Source organism: Thalassophryne amazonica, chromosome 4 (genome assembly GCF_902500255.1).
Source record: "Thalassophryne amazonica chromosome 4, fThaAma1.1, whole genome shotgun sequence".
Lineage (NCBI taxonomy): Eukaryota > Metazoa > Chordata > Actinopteri > Batrachoidiformes > Batrachoididae > Thalassophryne > Thalassophryne amazonica.
The window spans coordinates 13,853,237-13,868,759 of record NC_047106.1 but is presented as its reverse complement, the minus strand read 5'-3'; the positions used below and the strand labels follow the sequence as shown (position 1 = coordinate 13,868,759).

The 15,523-nt window shown below is 40.2% G+C and overlaps 1 protein-coding gene across 3 annotated transcripts in view; it reads right to left on the bottom strand.

The window, feature by feature from the left end:
- Window positions 1–15,523, bottom strand: part of igsf9ba (immunoglobulin superfamily, member 9Ba) — a 189,937-nt gene that overhangs the window by 69,173 nt on the left and 105,241 nt on the right. For all 3 annotated transcript variants that reach the window (XM_034169130.1, XM_034169128.1, XM_034169129.1), the window contains exon 4: window positions 8,679–8,830. In XM_034169130.1, coding sequence (XP_034025021.1) covers window positions 8,679–8,830 — 152 coding nt within the window. The remainder of the gene's footprint in view (window positions 1–8,678; window positions 8,831–15,523) is intronic.

Below are 15,523 nucleotides of genomic sequence, written 5' to 3'. Positions count from 1 at the left end.
TGTAATAAAATTTTATGGTCAACAGTATCAAAAGCAGCACTGAGATCTAACAGAACAAGCACAGAGATGAGTCCACTGTCCGAGGCCATAAGAAGATCATTTGTAACCTTCACTAATGCTGTTTCTGTACTATGATGAATTCTAAAACCTGACTGAAACTCTTCAAATAGACCATTCCTCTGCAGATGATCAGTTAGCTGTTTTACAACTACCCTTTCAAGAATTTTTGAGAGAAAAGGAAGGTTGGAGATTGGCCTATAATTAGCTAAGATAGCTGGGTCAAGTGATGGCTTTTTAAGTAATGGTTTAATTACTGCCACCTTAAAAGCCTGTGGTACATAGCCAACTAACAAAGATAGATTGATCATATTTAAGATCGAAGCATTAAATAATGGTAGGGCTTCCTTGAGCAGCCTGGTAGGAATGGGGTCTAATAAACATGTTGATGGTTTGGATGAAGTAACTAATGAGAATAACTCAGACAGAACAATCGGAGAGAAAGAGTCTAACCAAATACCGGCATCACTGAAAGCAGCCAAAGATAACGATACGTCTTTGGGATGGTTATGAGTAATTTTTTCTCTAATAGTTAAAATTTTGTTAGCAAAGAAGTCATGAAGTCATTACTAGTTAAAGTTAATGGAATACTCAGCTCAATAGAGCTCTGACTCTTTGTCAGCCTGGCTACAGTGCTGAAAAGAAACCTGGGGTTGTTCTTATTTTCTTCAATTAGTGATGAGTAGAAAGATGTCCTAGCTTTACGAAGGGCTTTTTTATAGAGCAACAGACTCTTTTTCCAGGCTAAGTGAAGATCTTCTAAATTAGTGAGACGCCATTTCCTCTCCAACTTACGGGTTATCTGCTTTAAGCTACGAGTTTGTGAGTTATACCACGGAGTCAGACACTTCTGATTTAAAGCTCTCTTTTTCAGAGGAGCTACAGCATCCAAAGTTGTCTTCAATGAGGATGTAAAACTATTGACGAGATACTCTATCTCCCTTACAGAGTTTAGGTAGCTACTCTGCACTGTGTTGGTATATGGCATTAGAGAACATAAAGAAGGAATCATATCCTTAAACCTAGTTACAGCGCTTTCTGAAAGACTTCTAGTGTAATGAAACTTATTCCCCACTGCTGGGTAGTCCATCAGAGTAAATGTAAATGTTATTAAGAAATGATCAGACAGAAGGGAGTTATCAGGGAATACTGTTAAGTCTTCTATTTCCATACCATAAGTCAGAACAAGATCTAAGATATGATTAAAGTGGTGGGTGGACTCATTTACTTTTGAGCAAAGCCAATAGAGTCTAATAATAGATTAAATGCAGTGTTGAGGCTGTCATTCTCAGCATCTGTGTGGATGTTAAAATCGCCCACTATAATTATCTTATCTGAGCTAAGCACTAAGTCAGACAAAAGGTCTGAAAATTCACAGAGAAACTCACAGTAACGACCAGGTGGACGATAGATAATAACAAATAAAACTGGTTTTTGGGACTTCCAATTTGGATGGACAAGACTAAGAGACAAGCTTTCAAATGAATTAAAGCTCTGTCTGGGTTTTGGATTAATTAATAAGCTGGAATGGAAGATTGCTGCTAATCCTCCACCCCGGCCCGTGCTACGAGCATTCTGACAGTTAGTGTGACTCGGGGGTGTTGACTCATTTAAACTAACATATTCATCCTGCTGTAACCAGGTTTCTGTTAGGCAGAATAAATCAATATGTTGATCAATTATTATATCATTTACCAACAGGGACTTAGAAGAGAGAGACCTAATGTTTAATAGACCACATTTAACTGTTTTAGTCTGTGGTGCAGTTGAAGGTGCTATATTATTTTTTCTTTTTGAATTTTTATGCTTAAATAGATTTTTGCTGGTTATTGGTAGTCTGGGAGCAGGCACCGTCTCTACGGGGATGGGGTAATGAGGGGATGGCAGGGGGAGAGAAGCTGCAGAGAGGTGTGTAAGACTACAACTCTGCTTCCTGGTCCCAACCCTGGATAGTCACGGTTTGGAGGATTTAAGAAAATTGGCCAGATTTCTAGAAATGAGAGCTGCTCCATCCAAAGTGGGATGGCTGCCGTCTCTCCTAACAAGACCAGGTTTTCCCCAGAAGCTTTGCCAATTATCTATGAAGCCCACCTCATTTTTTGGACACCACTCAGACAGCCAGCAATTCAAGGAGAACATGCGGCTAAACATGTCACTCCCGGTCTGATTGGGGAGGGGCCCAGAGAAAACTACAGAGTCCGACATTGTTTTTGCAAAGTTACACACCGATTCAATGTTAATTTTAGTGACCTCCGATTGGCGTAACCGGGTGTCATTACTGCCGACGTGAATTACAATCTTACCAAATTTACGCTTAGCCTTAGCCAGCAGTTTCAAATTTCCTTCAATGTCGCCTGCTCTGGCCCCCGGAAGACAATTGACTATGGTTGCTGGTGTCGCTAACTTCACATTTCTCAAAACAGAGTCGCCAATAACCAGAGTTTGATCCTCGGCGGGTGTATCGTCGAGTGGGGAAAAACGGTTAAAGATGTGAACGGGTTGGTGGTGTACACGGGGCTTCTGTTTAGGGCTACGCTTCCTCCTCACAGTCACCCAGTCGGCCTGCTTTCCCGGCTGCTCGGGATCTGCCAGGGGGGAACTAACGGCGGCTAAGCTACCTTGGTCCGCACCGACTACAGGGGCCTTGCTAGCTGTAGAATTTTCCACGGTGCGGAGCCGAGTCTCCAATTCGCCCAGCCTGGCCTCCAAAGCTACGAATAAGCTACACTTATTACAAGTACCATTACTGCTAAAGGAGGCCGAGGAATAACTAAACATTTCACACCCAGAGCAGAAAAGTGCGGGAGAGACAGGAGAAGCCGCCATGCTAAATCGGCTAAGAGCTAGTAGCTACGCTAAGCTAGCGGATTCCTAAAAACACGCAAAGCGAATAATGTGTAAATAATTTAGAGGTGATTCAGCAGAAGGAGTGCTTTAGTTAAGGCACGTAAAGATTACACTGGGAAACAAATCGTAATCTAGATAACTAGATCAATCTAACTGCGCAGATCAAACAGCTAACAGATACAGAAAAACACCGCTGTGCTCCGGAACAAGAAGTGATACAATACCGCAGTGAGAGCCGACCACCAGTAGAGTCAAGTAAAAAAGTAAAAAAAAATAAAAAATAAAAATAAAAAGGTAAAAAAGTAAAAAAGTCTTGAAAAAGACTATTAGTTCAAAGTCCAAAGCAGCAGGTAGCAGTCTCTGTGTAAACAGTCCCAACAGAGAGCCAAAATTAACAGATACAGCAAAACACCGCTGTGCTCCGGAACAGGAAGTGTATATATCCAGTAGGAACATCATTCTGCAAGTTGTTGAGTGCACTGTAGGCTTTATTATAATTTTTTAATTTATTGTTATTTTATTATTCATTTTATTTTATTTTGTCATTACTGGGTACAGTCAGAGGAATTTCCACAGTCTATTCATATGGGTAACAGTGAGATAATAAGAGCTGAACAGTTTGTGTGCAAACGTGTCATCATTTCAGCTGTGAATGGCCACTTCAGTGAGGTATCAACTGCAAAACTGTCACTTGTTCGTGTGTTTGGTCACTAATTCGCATCTCAAACTGCTCTCCAACAGTCGTGCCCAGTGAGCTACTACCCTCACTGACCGTCACGTGCTCTTGGGTTCTTTAAACGAACCAACTGTCAGATATTGGTTTTTAAATATTTCTTGAAGATCTAACGAGGAGTCGTGTCACGAAGGGCATCTGACGTAAAACTTGTGCCAATTTAGTATGCAGATCCACCTCGGATTTGCTGTGACGGTCCCAAGTGAAAACAAGGGAGCAGCCAAAGGGAATTACTTGTTCAAGCTCTTCTGCTCTTCAGAACCAGTTGATGGTCAAGCCGCCTCCTCTCGCTACAGCTTGTACAGGGAGATTTATCTGGGACATTCCTAAGAGTATTTTTACAATCTCCTGCACAACAATGTAGCCAAATCCATTTTCTCTTTCATGTAAATATCATTTCAGTCAATCTCTCTTTAGTGCACATCATCAAATCAAATCAAATCAATTTTATTTATATAGCGCCAAATCACAACAAACAGTTGCCCCAAGGCGCTTGCCTATATCATTCATCATTCATATCCTACCTGCTATCACTTTGGCCTTTGTCTTCTGAAAAAAACTGCAACTGTACCTAACCACCACCAGATGGTGGCAAAAAACACTGGGAAAAAATTAATGGTTATTGACAGAAGTGGCCTCCTGCAGATTTTCTTTCCGTCCTGCCATTAGTAACCAAGCTAACTGTAATTTTAGGGCCCGTCCACACTGAGATGAGGTTAGGGGTCTCCACAAAAGTCTTGTATCATATCGCCATTTCGTCCACACAGAACGCCTTTGTGATTTCGTGTGTACAACCAATATGCAACTTCTGTGAAAAGATGATATCTTCTTCTTCTTCTTCTGTGTTAGACAGTGTGCAAGTCTTATGCGCATGCTCCACGCCGTCTTCTCCATTTTTTTGGAGGAATGTTACAGTGCCACATACAGGTCTGGCATATATATATACTACAGTGTTTTAAAGCCTTTTCAGCGGTTTTGTGTGGATGCAGATATTTCTTGAAACAGTGCAGTGTTTATGGAACACTTTTTAAAAACGTCAAAAAAAAAAAAAAAAAAAAGAATAGGGAAAGTTACATTTCCTTGGACAAGGCACTGGTTTTCCATAGAAATAATTAAATTTTAATGTCTGTCCCTGCACAAGATCTTCAAGAAAGCATGGAAGTTGAATAAAATAACTACTGCACTGAGTGGCTACAGTCCAGCAAACATGCAGTCCTCCAAGAATAATCTGAACAGGATGTGATGATATGCAAAGGGCGTCAGTCCACTGCAATACTGTCCGTGCCGTAGCTGCACTCAATCCAAACAGAGCAAAACCAGATTAGAAGGGAGGAAGAGGCAGAGGAGAGAGAAGGAGCAGCAGATAAGGAGAGCCGGCATAAGACGAGGGGCTGAATCTTTCACATGAACGATTATCACACCTGCACTTTGGAAACAGCAGGGAAGGCTGAGCTCCTTTGGCTTTTCTCCTTACTTTTCTGACCCTCGTCCCCTCATAAGGAGCAGACGTCTTATCGGACATAAGCAGCTCCGGAAAGGAGGCAAACCAGGCAATTTTATTTGGGCCTCTCATACGTTTATGGGATATGATGGTTTCTATCTTAATGTATTTGTTCCGTGTTGCCTTGTTTCCAATAAAAACCCAAAAGGAACTCAGTGTATAAATCAAAATCCCCTTTTTTTGAAGGTACTTCCATAAACCAGCTCTGCTGACAATATTGTTCCTGCTGATAAATGAACAATTAACACTAACAGCAGGAGTGGAACGATACACTTGTTGTGAAAGTGTAGGAACACGGACCCACAACAGGGGGTGTAAATGAATAAGGGCAATGGATAAGCCAAACAGTAACAATTTAATGTTGTAAATTGTGCACAACGGAATACAGACAATAACAAGTTTGGAACTACAGTCAATTACACGTTGGGTGACCTGTGGGCAGGCTCGAGGATAGGAGATGCCCGTCCAGAACCGAGCCGGATCCCACACGGCCCTCACCGCCAACGGATCTGAAGAACACCGGAGCCGCCAAGTCCTGGGTCCCCAGGTGGCCACCGTCTCCAGCTGTCAGACCTGGCACTACTGGCAGAGAACAAAAACAGCACAGGTGAGTGTGAGTACACACACTCAGTAATCCCACAGTCTGTGTTCTTTTGGGAGGGAGCACCTCCACCTCCAATCACACACTCGTGCAGCTCCTGTCTAACCACTTATCTGGTTGGGGTGTGAAGCAAAGCCGTCGCTGATCACACCAAACGCCAATCCCACAGATAAGGCAAACACCACAGGATAACGGCTGCAAAAGAGTTCAGACTATTGTTCAGTATTAAGTCAGCTACCTTGGAGGTAATTTCTCTGCTGACTTAATACTGAACAATAGTCTGAACTCTTTTGCAGCCGTTTTCCTGTGGGGTTTGCCTTATCTGTGGGATTGGCGTTTGGTGTGATCAGCGACGGCTTTGCTTCACACCCCAACCAGATAAGTGGTTAGACAGGCCACCTGGGGATCCAGGACTTGGCGGCTCCGGTGTTCTTCAGATCCGTTGGCGGTGAGGGCCGTGTGGATCCGGCTCGGTTCTGGACGGGCATCTCCTATCCTCGAGCCTGCCCACGCGTCACCCAACGTGTAATTGACTGTAGTTCCAAACTTGTTATTGTCTGTATTCCGTTGTGCACAATTTACAACATTAAATTGTTACTGTTTGGCTTATCCATTGCCCGTTCATTTACGCCCCCTGTTGTGGGTCTGTGTTCCTACACTTTCACAACAGGATTTCTCGGCTGGGAGGTGGAGTTGCAGTCTGGCCTTTATGGTGGTGGTGATGTGGATGAGTGACAGCTGGTGCTGATGACGAGTGACAGCTGTCACTCCCGGTTGCTATGACGCCCTCTCGTGCTTGAAGCCCGCACTTCAAGCAGGGCGCCATCTGGTGGTGGTGGGCCAGCAGTCCCTCCTCTTCAGCGGCCCACACAACAACACTTGCTTAATGATCCAATACATATCAAGCTTTGTTCACAATAATTATGCAGAAAGTAATCTATGGTTAATGTTTGACTTTAAAGAAACATTATTCTGAAGTTCAAATGTAAGCCATGAATTTATCTGTTTCCTAATTTTATATTTTAGAAATCAGTTATGATTCTTCTGCAAGAGATTAGTTCTTCCATGCAGTAGTTCACTTTTCATTTTATCATGATAGTCATTTAAAAAAAAATACAATTTTATGATACTTGATGTATTGTTTCACTGATATGGCAGCAGTGCTGCTTAGCTTTTTGAGGGGGAAACAAGTGTCCTGAGCTTTGCTAGCTACAGGGATGTAGGTTCGAGAAGCACCTCATAAAATTCTTTTCCATTAATACATAAGACATTTTGGCCTCTACGTCCACAGATATACCCTCAAATTAATTACATACGGTACAGATGGTTGGCATGGTGTCACCATGGGTCACTCTTCTAAGTCAGACACAAATCTGTCCATCCTGCACCACGATGTGGTGGTAGTAGGTTCTGTACAGAAGCCCAGACATCCCTCCCCAAAGCAAACTGTCTGGCACTTCCTGGAGGATTCCAATGTGGTTATGCCTCTATTCTCCAGGGCTTACTCCCAGTCAGCTATGCCCAGGAGACCTCCAAAGGGAGGGTGACTTATGGTCTGTATTTTCCAGACCATAAGTCACAGCTTTTTTTTTTTTTTTTTTAACAATTTTGAAGATCCTGTGGCTTATATTCCTAAGATAAATAAATTAATTTTGCTCCTTGTTGCATAAAGTAGCAGAACAACATTTCAACTTATAGACTAGTGCCACCTAGAAAATATAGTAAGCAAAGTTCATGGCCCTACATGAGCACTGAAACATAAACCAAAACCAAATAAACAGCCTCAGTTTCACTACAAAAGTCTGAAAAAAATCTGATGTGTCATTGTGAATTTTTCTTTTCTCTGCAAAGAAATCAGAAACTACAGTCAGTAGAGGCAGATAAGCTCAACTCCTCCTCCTCCTCCCCAGTCTGTCACATTCTTCTCTTTCTCCATGACATCTCCATGGAACAGAGCATGTGGGTGAGCAAACACGCTGCACCCTCGCAGACGTTCTCAAACAGCTTCCTCGCCTCACAATATCCATGGCTGGAGCTCAAGAAACAAGGCTCCGGTTCTCACTGGCAACATTCGCTTTTAGTGCAACATTCATATTAGGAGAAATGTAATATTGATGCAGTCAGAGGAGATTAATAATGCAGCAGTTGTATAATCATTTAGTGAAAGAACTGTTTAAAACAAGAGGTGAGGAAGGAAGATGAGGACTTCTTAGCAGACATACTGTCCAGCACACAGAACTAAATACTGCAATTTTTTCCAGTAAAATGATCACGTGTGTGTTACATATTCACTGACATTCAATCCAAGTATTTAGTTTTTTAATGGACAGACAGTAATGATCTTTAATAGAAGAATGTGCTCTACTGAGTGCCGTTCTGCAGCATAAAACTATTACATACAAAAGCCTCAGTGCCACAGATTCCAGAAAACCGTTGTTATCAACCCTATTAGAAATCTACTGTGGAAAATGTCATTTTTGTTTGCAGCAACAAAAATACAATAAACTAATGTGTGTTTGGGTGAACAACAGGTTACATTAACCACAACCAGAAGTATGTGAGAGTGCCACATGAGTGCAAGTGGTCTAAGATAGGGTCTAAGTGAGATTAGTGAGGCAGAGATGGTTTGGAAACATATAGAGGAGAGATGTAGTGTATATAGAGAGAAGGATGCTGAGGATGGAGGGGCCAGGCAGGAGGAGAAGATGGAGGCCAAAGAGGAGCTTCGTGGATATGCTGAGGAAAGACATGCAGGTGGTTGGTGAGACAGAAAAAGAGGCAGAGGATGGGGTGAGATGGAGATGATCAGCTGTGGCGCCCCCTAATGGAAGCTCCCAAAAGGAGAAATATATATTCCTAATGGCGTGAGCTGTGACTCACAGCCATATATGCGGATGAGGGGGAAAAACAAATAAAAGGCAAAGTTATTTGCATCTTACCGAGTATTTTTCATTGGTTGCAAGCGCCTCCCCCTCCCTCAACCAGCTGATCATTGGTTTAGGATTTCCCTGGGCGGAGCAGCTAAGTAGAGTACTTCCCCCCTCCTTTGCCTCCACATACTGTGGCGGAGTCGCTGTAAAAGTAGGCGGGGCTGTTGGAAAAGAGAAAACCATTATTATTAAAAATGTGTATTGCAATTAAGTGTGCTCAGTGTTTCTAAATTTTATGTAGTTCTTTCACATAGCTGTAATTGCATTTATAAATGTATTGTATGAGCAATGATTGTAATTAAAGATACATATAATTCAATTTTAAGTATGCTAATTTCCATTTAAATAATTATAAGTTCTTTGTGAATGTGACTAACTAGTCAATATTTACTGAGAGATATCACAAATTATTATTCCTACATTATTATCAGTCACACTGAAGTTACCAACAGTAGATATGTTAAATTATAATAGTATGCTTTAATTAATGCCAAGAAAAATTTATTTGAACCTGTATAAATTTTTTTTCTCCATTTAACTTGTAACTACAGAATGAGGATTTGGGTGCTACTTGCTAATAGCATGTAGCTAAATCAACTGGGTGTATTAAAATAGCTAATAAAATGAGTGAACTGTGAAAATAACATTTCACCTCTCATTTACTAACTACAAGCTCTTTGGCATTTTCACGATATTTTCTTACTAAAATCAATGCAAATGTCCACGGACATTTATTAGCCAAACTGATGGAAATGCATCACACTGAACCCACAGCAAAAAAAAATTGATTTGTGGATACATGATGTAAAATGTAGCTAGAAAGGACTCTGAGGGTGTCAAACACATTTGACATAAATTTATGTCAAACATTTCTTTGTTATTCACTGATACAGTAACAGGTGGTTCTGCATGGCCTTGACATTTCATCAATTCTGTCCAAAAGTAAACCGTTTTTACCTTAAGTAACACAAAACATTCCACCATGTTCTAAATTGTTTGAGTTTAACAGTTACTTATAACAACTTTATTTGTACAGCACAATTACACATCGACATACAAAAAAGCAATCAAACTGATTATGCGCACAATGTGAACTTAAAATATTTTAAAATATATATATACAGTAACCATAAACAATAAAATGACCTTGACTTTGACCTCTCAGTGTCACTCAAGGCCAAAAGTCATGTAACCAGTAGAATGGTGATATATAATTTCGTATTAGCAGTGGTGGGCACAGATAACCAAAAAATTAACTTCGATAACAGATCATCAGATAACTGAAAAGTTATCTTTGATAAAGATGAAACGATAAACCATCCAAAAATGTATCGGAAGTTACAGATAACCGATAACCGATAAATTCCAGTATCGTCTCTGGTACATCTGCAACTACTAATAAACTGAATTTGAGTTTTAACACCACGATCGCTTCTAGTAGCATCAAAAACGACAACAGACCCAAACAATGAGCCCACACTTCTGTCTTTGCACATCCTGCCCTGCCTGCTGGTAGCTCTTGTTTACTACACAGCTTCAAGCACAGAAGCACCCTGAGAGCAGCCATAAAACCAGCTCTCTACTAATCACAACGCTCCAGTCAGGCGGAGGTCTTGGAAAATAAAGTCATGCTGACTTATGGTTTGGTGTGAATACTGATAGAATAACTCCATTAATGTTAATTCTGTCATTTGTACAAAGTTAAAATATAACATATATCTTTTAATGTTGAATAATGCACTAATTCTGAGGTTTTGTAACAAACACAGACAGATCGCAAAGGATTATGGGTAAAAGTGCCTCTGATAAACACTGATTGGTTCAGTCATTCATTATGTAAACCAACACGTTAATGTGATGTGTGTTGGTGTTTACAGATAAATGTATAGATGTTGTTATTGCATGTGTTTTATGTAAACATGCGAGAATCACAGGCTGTCTCTCCGTTATTTTCAATGGGAGCTGCTGTGAGCTACAATCGCTTCCTGATCATGTCGTTCTGGGGAAAATGAAGTTTGCTCTTTAACATCTTGATTACTGTTCTTTACAACACTGTTTGTCCTCTTTGTTCGAGACTAATATATATATAATATGTCTGAAATTCGGTTCGCGTTTATTAAATTCCACGCAGATTAAACGTAACAGACACGGATTATTTGTTATAGTTGTTTTAGCAAGTTTTCAGGGTATCATGCAGCAGTCTCTTATTAACGTGATGAAAAGCATAAAAAATACATTTTTGTAGTATAATATTAATTTACAATTGTCATCGTGTTGATACTCTATATGTTGTTTCACTGCAGCGGCTCTCTGGCACGCAAGGGATTATGGGATACATCAATAGGGTGAATGAACACTACTGGCCAGTAGATGGCAGTAGAAACCTTGAAAACCTGCCAAAACAAAATTCCAGATAATCCGTGTCTGCTACATTTAAAATGCGTGGAATTTAATAAACACAGACACAATAACAACGTCTATAAACCCAGAGAACATATTCACGAGACTTTTAGGCACTAGAGTTTAATGCTGTTGTCCGTAGAGCCTGATCAGAGCGTTTCAAATGCATTTGTCATGTCGTGAACGTACTATTACCCTATCCTACCCATAATGCACTGCTGGGCACAGCATATCAATCAATCAATTCAATCAATTTTTTTATATAGCGCCAAATCACAACAAACAGTTGCCCCAAGGCGCTTTATATTGTAAGGCAAGGCCACACAATAATTATGTAAAACCCCAACGGTCAAAACGACCCCCTGTGAGCAAGCACTTGGCTACAGTGGGAAGGAAAAACTCCCTTTTAACAGGAAGAAACCTCCAGCAGAACCAGGCTCAGGGAGGGGCAGTCTTCTGCTGGGACTGGTTGGGGCTGAGGGAGAGAACCAGGAAAAAGACATGCTGTGGAGGGGAGCAGAGATCAATCACTAATGATTAAATGCAGAGTGGTGCATACAGAGCAAAAAGAGAAAGAAACAGTGCATCATGGAACCCCCCAGCAGTCTACGTCTATAGCAGCATAACTAAGGGATGGTTCAGGGTCACCTGATCCAGCCCTAACTATAAGCTTTAGCAAAAAGGAAAGTTTTAAGCCTAATCTTAAAAGTAGAGAGGGTGTCTGTCTCCCTGATCTGAATTGGGAGCTGGTTCCACAGGAGAGGAGCCTGAAAGCTGAAGGCTCTGCCTCCCATTCTACTCTTACAAACCCTAGGAACTACAAGTAAGCCTGCAGTCTGAGAGCGAAGCGCTCTATTGGGGTGATATGGTACTACGAGGTCCCTAAGATAAGATGGGACCTGATTATTCAAAACCTTATAAGTAAGAAGAAGAATTTTAAATTCTATTCTAGAATTAACAGGAAGCCAATGAAGAGAGGCCAATATGGGTGAGATATGCTCTTTCCTTCTAGTCCCTGTCAGTACTCTAGCTGCAGCATTTTGAATTAACTGAAGGCTTTTTAGGGAACTTTTAGGACAACCTGATAATAATGAATTACAATAGTCCAGCCTAGAGGAAATAAATGCATGAATTAGTTTTTCAGCATCACTCTGAGACAAGACCTTTCTGATTTTAGAGATATTGCGTAAATGCAAAAAAGCAGTCCTACATATTTGTTTAATATGCGCTTTGAATGACATATCCTGATTCAAAAATGACTCCAAGATTTCTCACAGTATTACTAGAGGTCAGGGTAATGCCATCCAGAGTAAGGATCTGGTTAGACACCATGTTTCTAAGATTTGTGGGGCCAAGTACAATAACTTCAGTTTTATCTGAGTTTAAAAGCAGGAAATTAGAGGTCATCCATGTCTTTATGTCTGTAAGACAATCCTGCAGTTTAGCTAATTGGTGTGTGTCCTCTGCGTAACAATGAAAATTTAAGCAATACCGTCTAATAATACTGCCTAAGGGAAGCATGTATAAAGTGAATAAAATTGGTCCTAGCACAGAACCTTGTGGAACTCCATAATTAACTTTAGTCTGTGAAGAAGATTCCCCATTTACATGAACAAATTGTAATCTATTAGACAAATATGATTCAAACCACCGCAGCGCAGTGCCTTTAATACCTATGGCATGCTCTAATCTCTGTAATAAAATTTTATGGTCAACAGTATCAAAAGCAGCACTGAGGTCTAACAGAACAAGCACAGAGATGAGTCCACTGTCCGAGGCCATAAGAAGATAATTTGTCCGAGGCCATAAGAAGATCATTTGTAACCTTCACTAATGCTGTTTCTGTACTATGATGAATTCTAAACCCTGACTGAAACTCTTCAAATAGACCATTCCTCTGCAGATGATCAGTTAGCTGTTTTACAACTACCCTTTCAAGAATTTTTGAGAGAAAAGGAAGGTTGGAGATTGGCCTATAATTAGCTAAGATAGCTGGGTCAAGTGATGGCTTTTTAAGTAATGGTTAATTACTGCCACCTTAAAAGCCTGTGGTACATAGCCAACTAACAAGATAGATTGATCATATTTAAGATCGAAGCATTAAATATGGTAGGGCTTCCTTGAGCAGCCTGGTAGGAATGGGGTCTAATAAACATGTTGATGGTTTGGATGAAGTAACTAATGAAAATAACTCAGACAGAACAATCGGAGAGAAAGAGTCTAACCAAATACCGGCATCACTGAAAGCAGCCAAAGATAACGATACGTCTTTGGGATGGTTATGAGTAATTTTTTCTCTAATAGTTAAAATTTTGTTAGCAAAGAAAGTCATGAAGTCATTACTAGTTAAAGTTAATGGAATACTCAGCTCAATAGAGCTCTGACTCTTTGTCAGCCTGGCTACAGTGCTGAAAAGAAACCTGGGGTTGTTCTTATTTTCTTCAATTAGTGATGAGTAGAAAGATGTCCTAGCTTTACGGAGGGCTTTTTTATAGAGCAACAGACTCTTTTTCCAGGCTAAGTGAAGATCTTCTAAATTAGTGAGATGCCATTTCCTCTCCAACTTACGGGTTATCTGCTTTAAGCTACGAGTTTGTGAGTTATACCACAAACTTATATCCACACTAAAACCTTAAAAATTAAGGCATTACTTTAAGACTAAAACATATATCTGATATTTTCACTTTATAAAACTTCAGACATGACAATAATTTAAATAACTTGTCCGAAATTAGTTTGGTTAAAAGTTGAAACATAAGTTAAAAATGCATGCCTCTGGATGGCGATCACCTTAGTATTTCTTCTGTTTTTCTTGTTGATTAATGCTGGCAAATTATACAGTATTTTTTGTCTTTCTGATGCCTGATTCTGTTTTTTCTCTGTTTAAGGTGCAACTCCATCCAGAGAAGGGAGTTGTATTTGTGTTGGCGACCTTCCTGTCCTGTGCACCAACAGCAATTCTTGTATATTCGTCCGTGAATTGTTTCTGTAATTTATGTTTGTAGCATTGCCCAAGCAGAGGGTCACCACTTTGAATGTGGTCTGCTTGAGGTTTCTTCCTCAGAGGGAGTTTTTCCTTACCACTGTTGCTCTGGGGGTTGGTAAGGTTAGACCTTACCTGTGTGAAGCGCCTTGAGGCAACTCTGTTGTGATTTAGCGTTATATAAAGTGAATGAATTGAAACTGAAAATTGGATGACTTGGGTGATATTGCCCGCACTTCAGTATGGGGTTAAGAGAAATGGTTTTTTTTTGGGGGGGGGGGGGGGGGGGGGGGGACCAGTTCTCCTCTGTCTGCAGAGGATAGAGCGGTTTTAGCTCTTCTCTGTTTTGCAGAGGGTAGAACTACACATCAGCTATGAAACATTTAACAGGTAGGTGCTCAACTGATTTTAAGTTTTATAAATATTTGTAGCTGTTCAGGTTTATTTAGCATGTTATCGGTCTAAAAGTTATCGGACAAAAATTTATCGCAAGATAATTAGTCTGATAATGTTTTTTAAAGTTATCTAAAAAGATAATCCGATAATGAAAACATTATCTTTGATAATTATTGGTTATCGGATTATCGGAACTGTACCCACCACTGAATATTAGTATGTGTAGATGATTTCTGTAACTTTTTCTTTCGGCTGCTCCCTGCACTCTGTCCTCTGTATCTTCCTGTCACACCAACCTTCCTCCCTCAGTAGATCCCCGAACCTCCTCTTTGGCCTCTCTCTTTCTCCTCCTGCCTGGTGGCTCCATCCTCAGCATCCTTCTCCCTATATAGCCTGGGTCTGCACATGTCCAAACTATCTCAACCTCACCTCTAAGTTTGTGTAATTCCTCAAAATATCTATTATAAGTGATGATGTCTTTTTAAGGTCACGCAAGGTCAAACGTCAAAGGGGTGACATGTGATTACATGTGTTACTATTAGTGTTAAATAGTAACCATGTGTGTATGTGTAATCAATTTATTTAAATAGCCATTGCAAATATCCTGATAACAGAAGCACTGGGACAAACGCTTGACCTTAAACTCTCACTGTGACCTTGGACTGAATCTTCTCAAAATCAAGTCACTTTCTTGTTGGCTCAACCTCAAACCCATCACCAAATTTGGTCAGAAATTCTTTGACTAATACTGGTGTAACTAAACCGCTTTCCTGAACATTGACCTTTCTTTAATATCATCAGTCTTGAGTCATTGTCTTGGTTAAAATGTCATTTAGTTTTAATCATAATTTAGACATCTAAATTGTTTTAGTTTTAGCTTGAGTTGTGGAAGCATAAGATTTGAGTCGAGTCAAATCTTGTGATGCTGATTTAACAAAAATTAGACAAAAACAATTCAGACGACTAAATTATGACTAACACTAAATGACATTTTAATCAAGACTATGACGCAAACTATCCTAAATAACCTGTCAAAATTTTTGCCATGTAAGAATCTGATGATAAATGCTGCGTC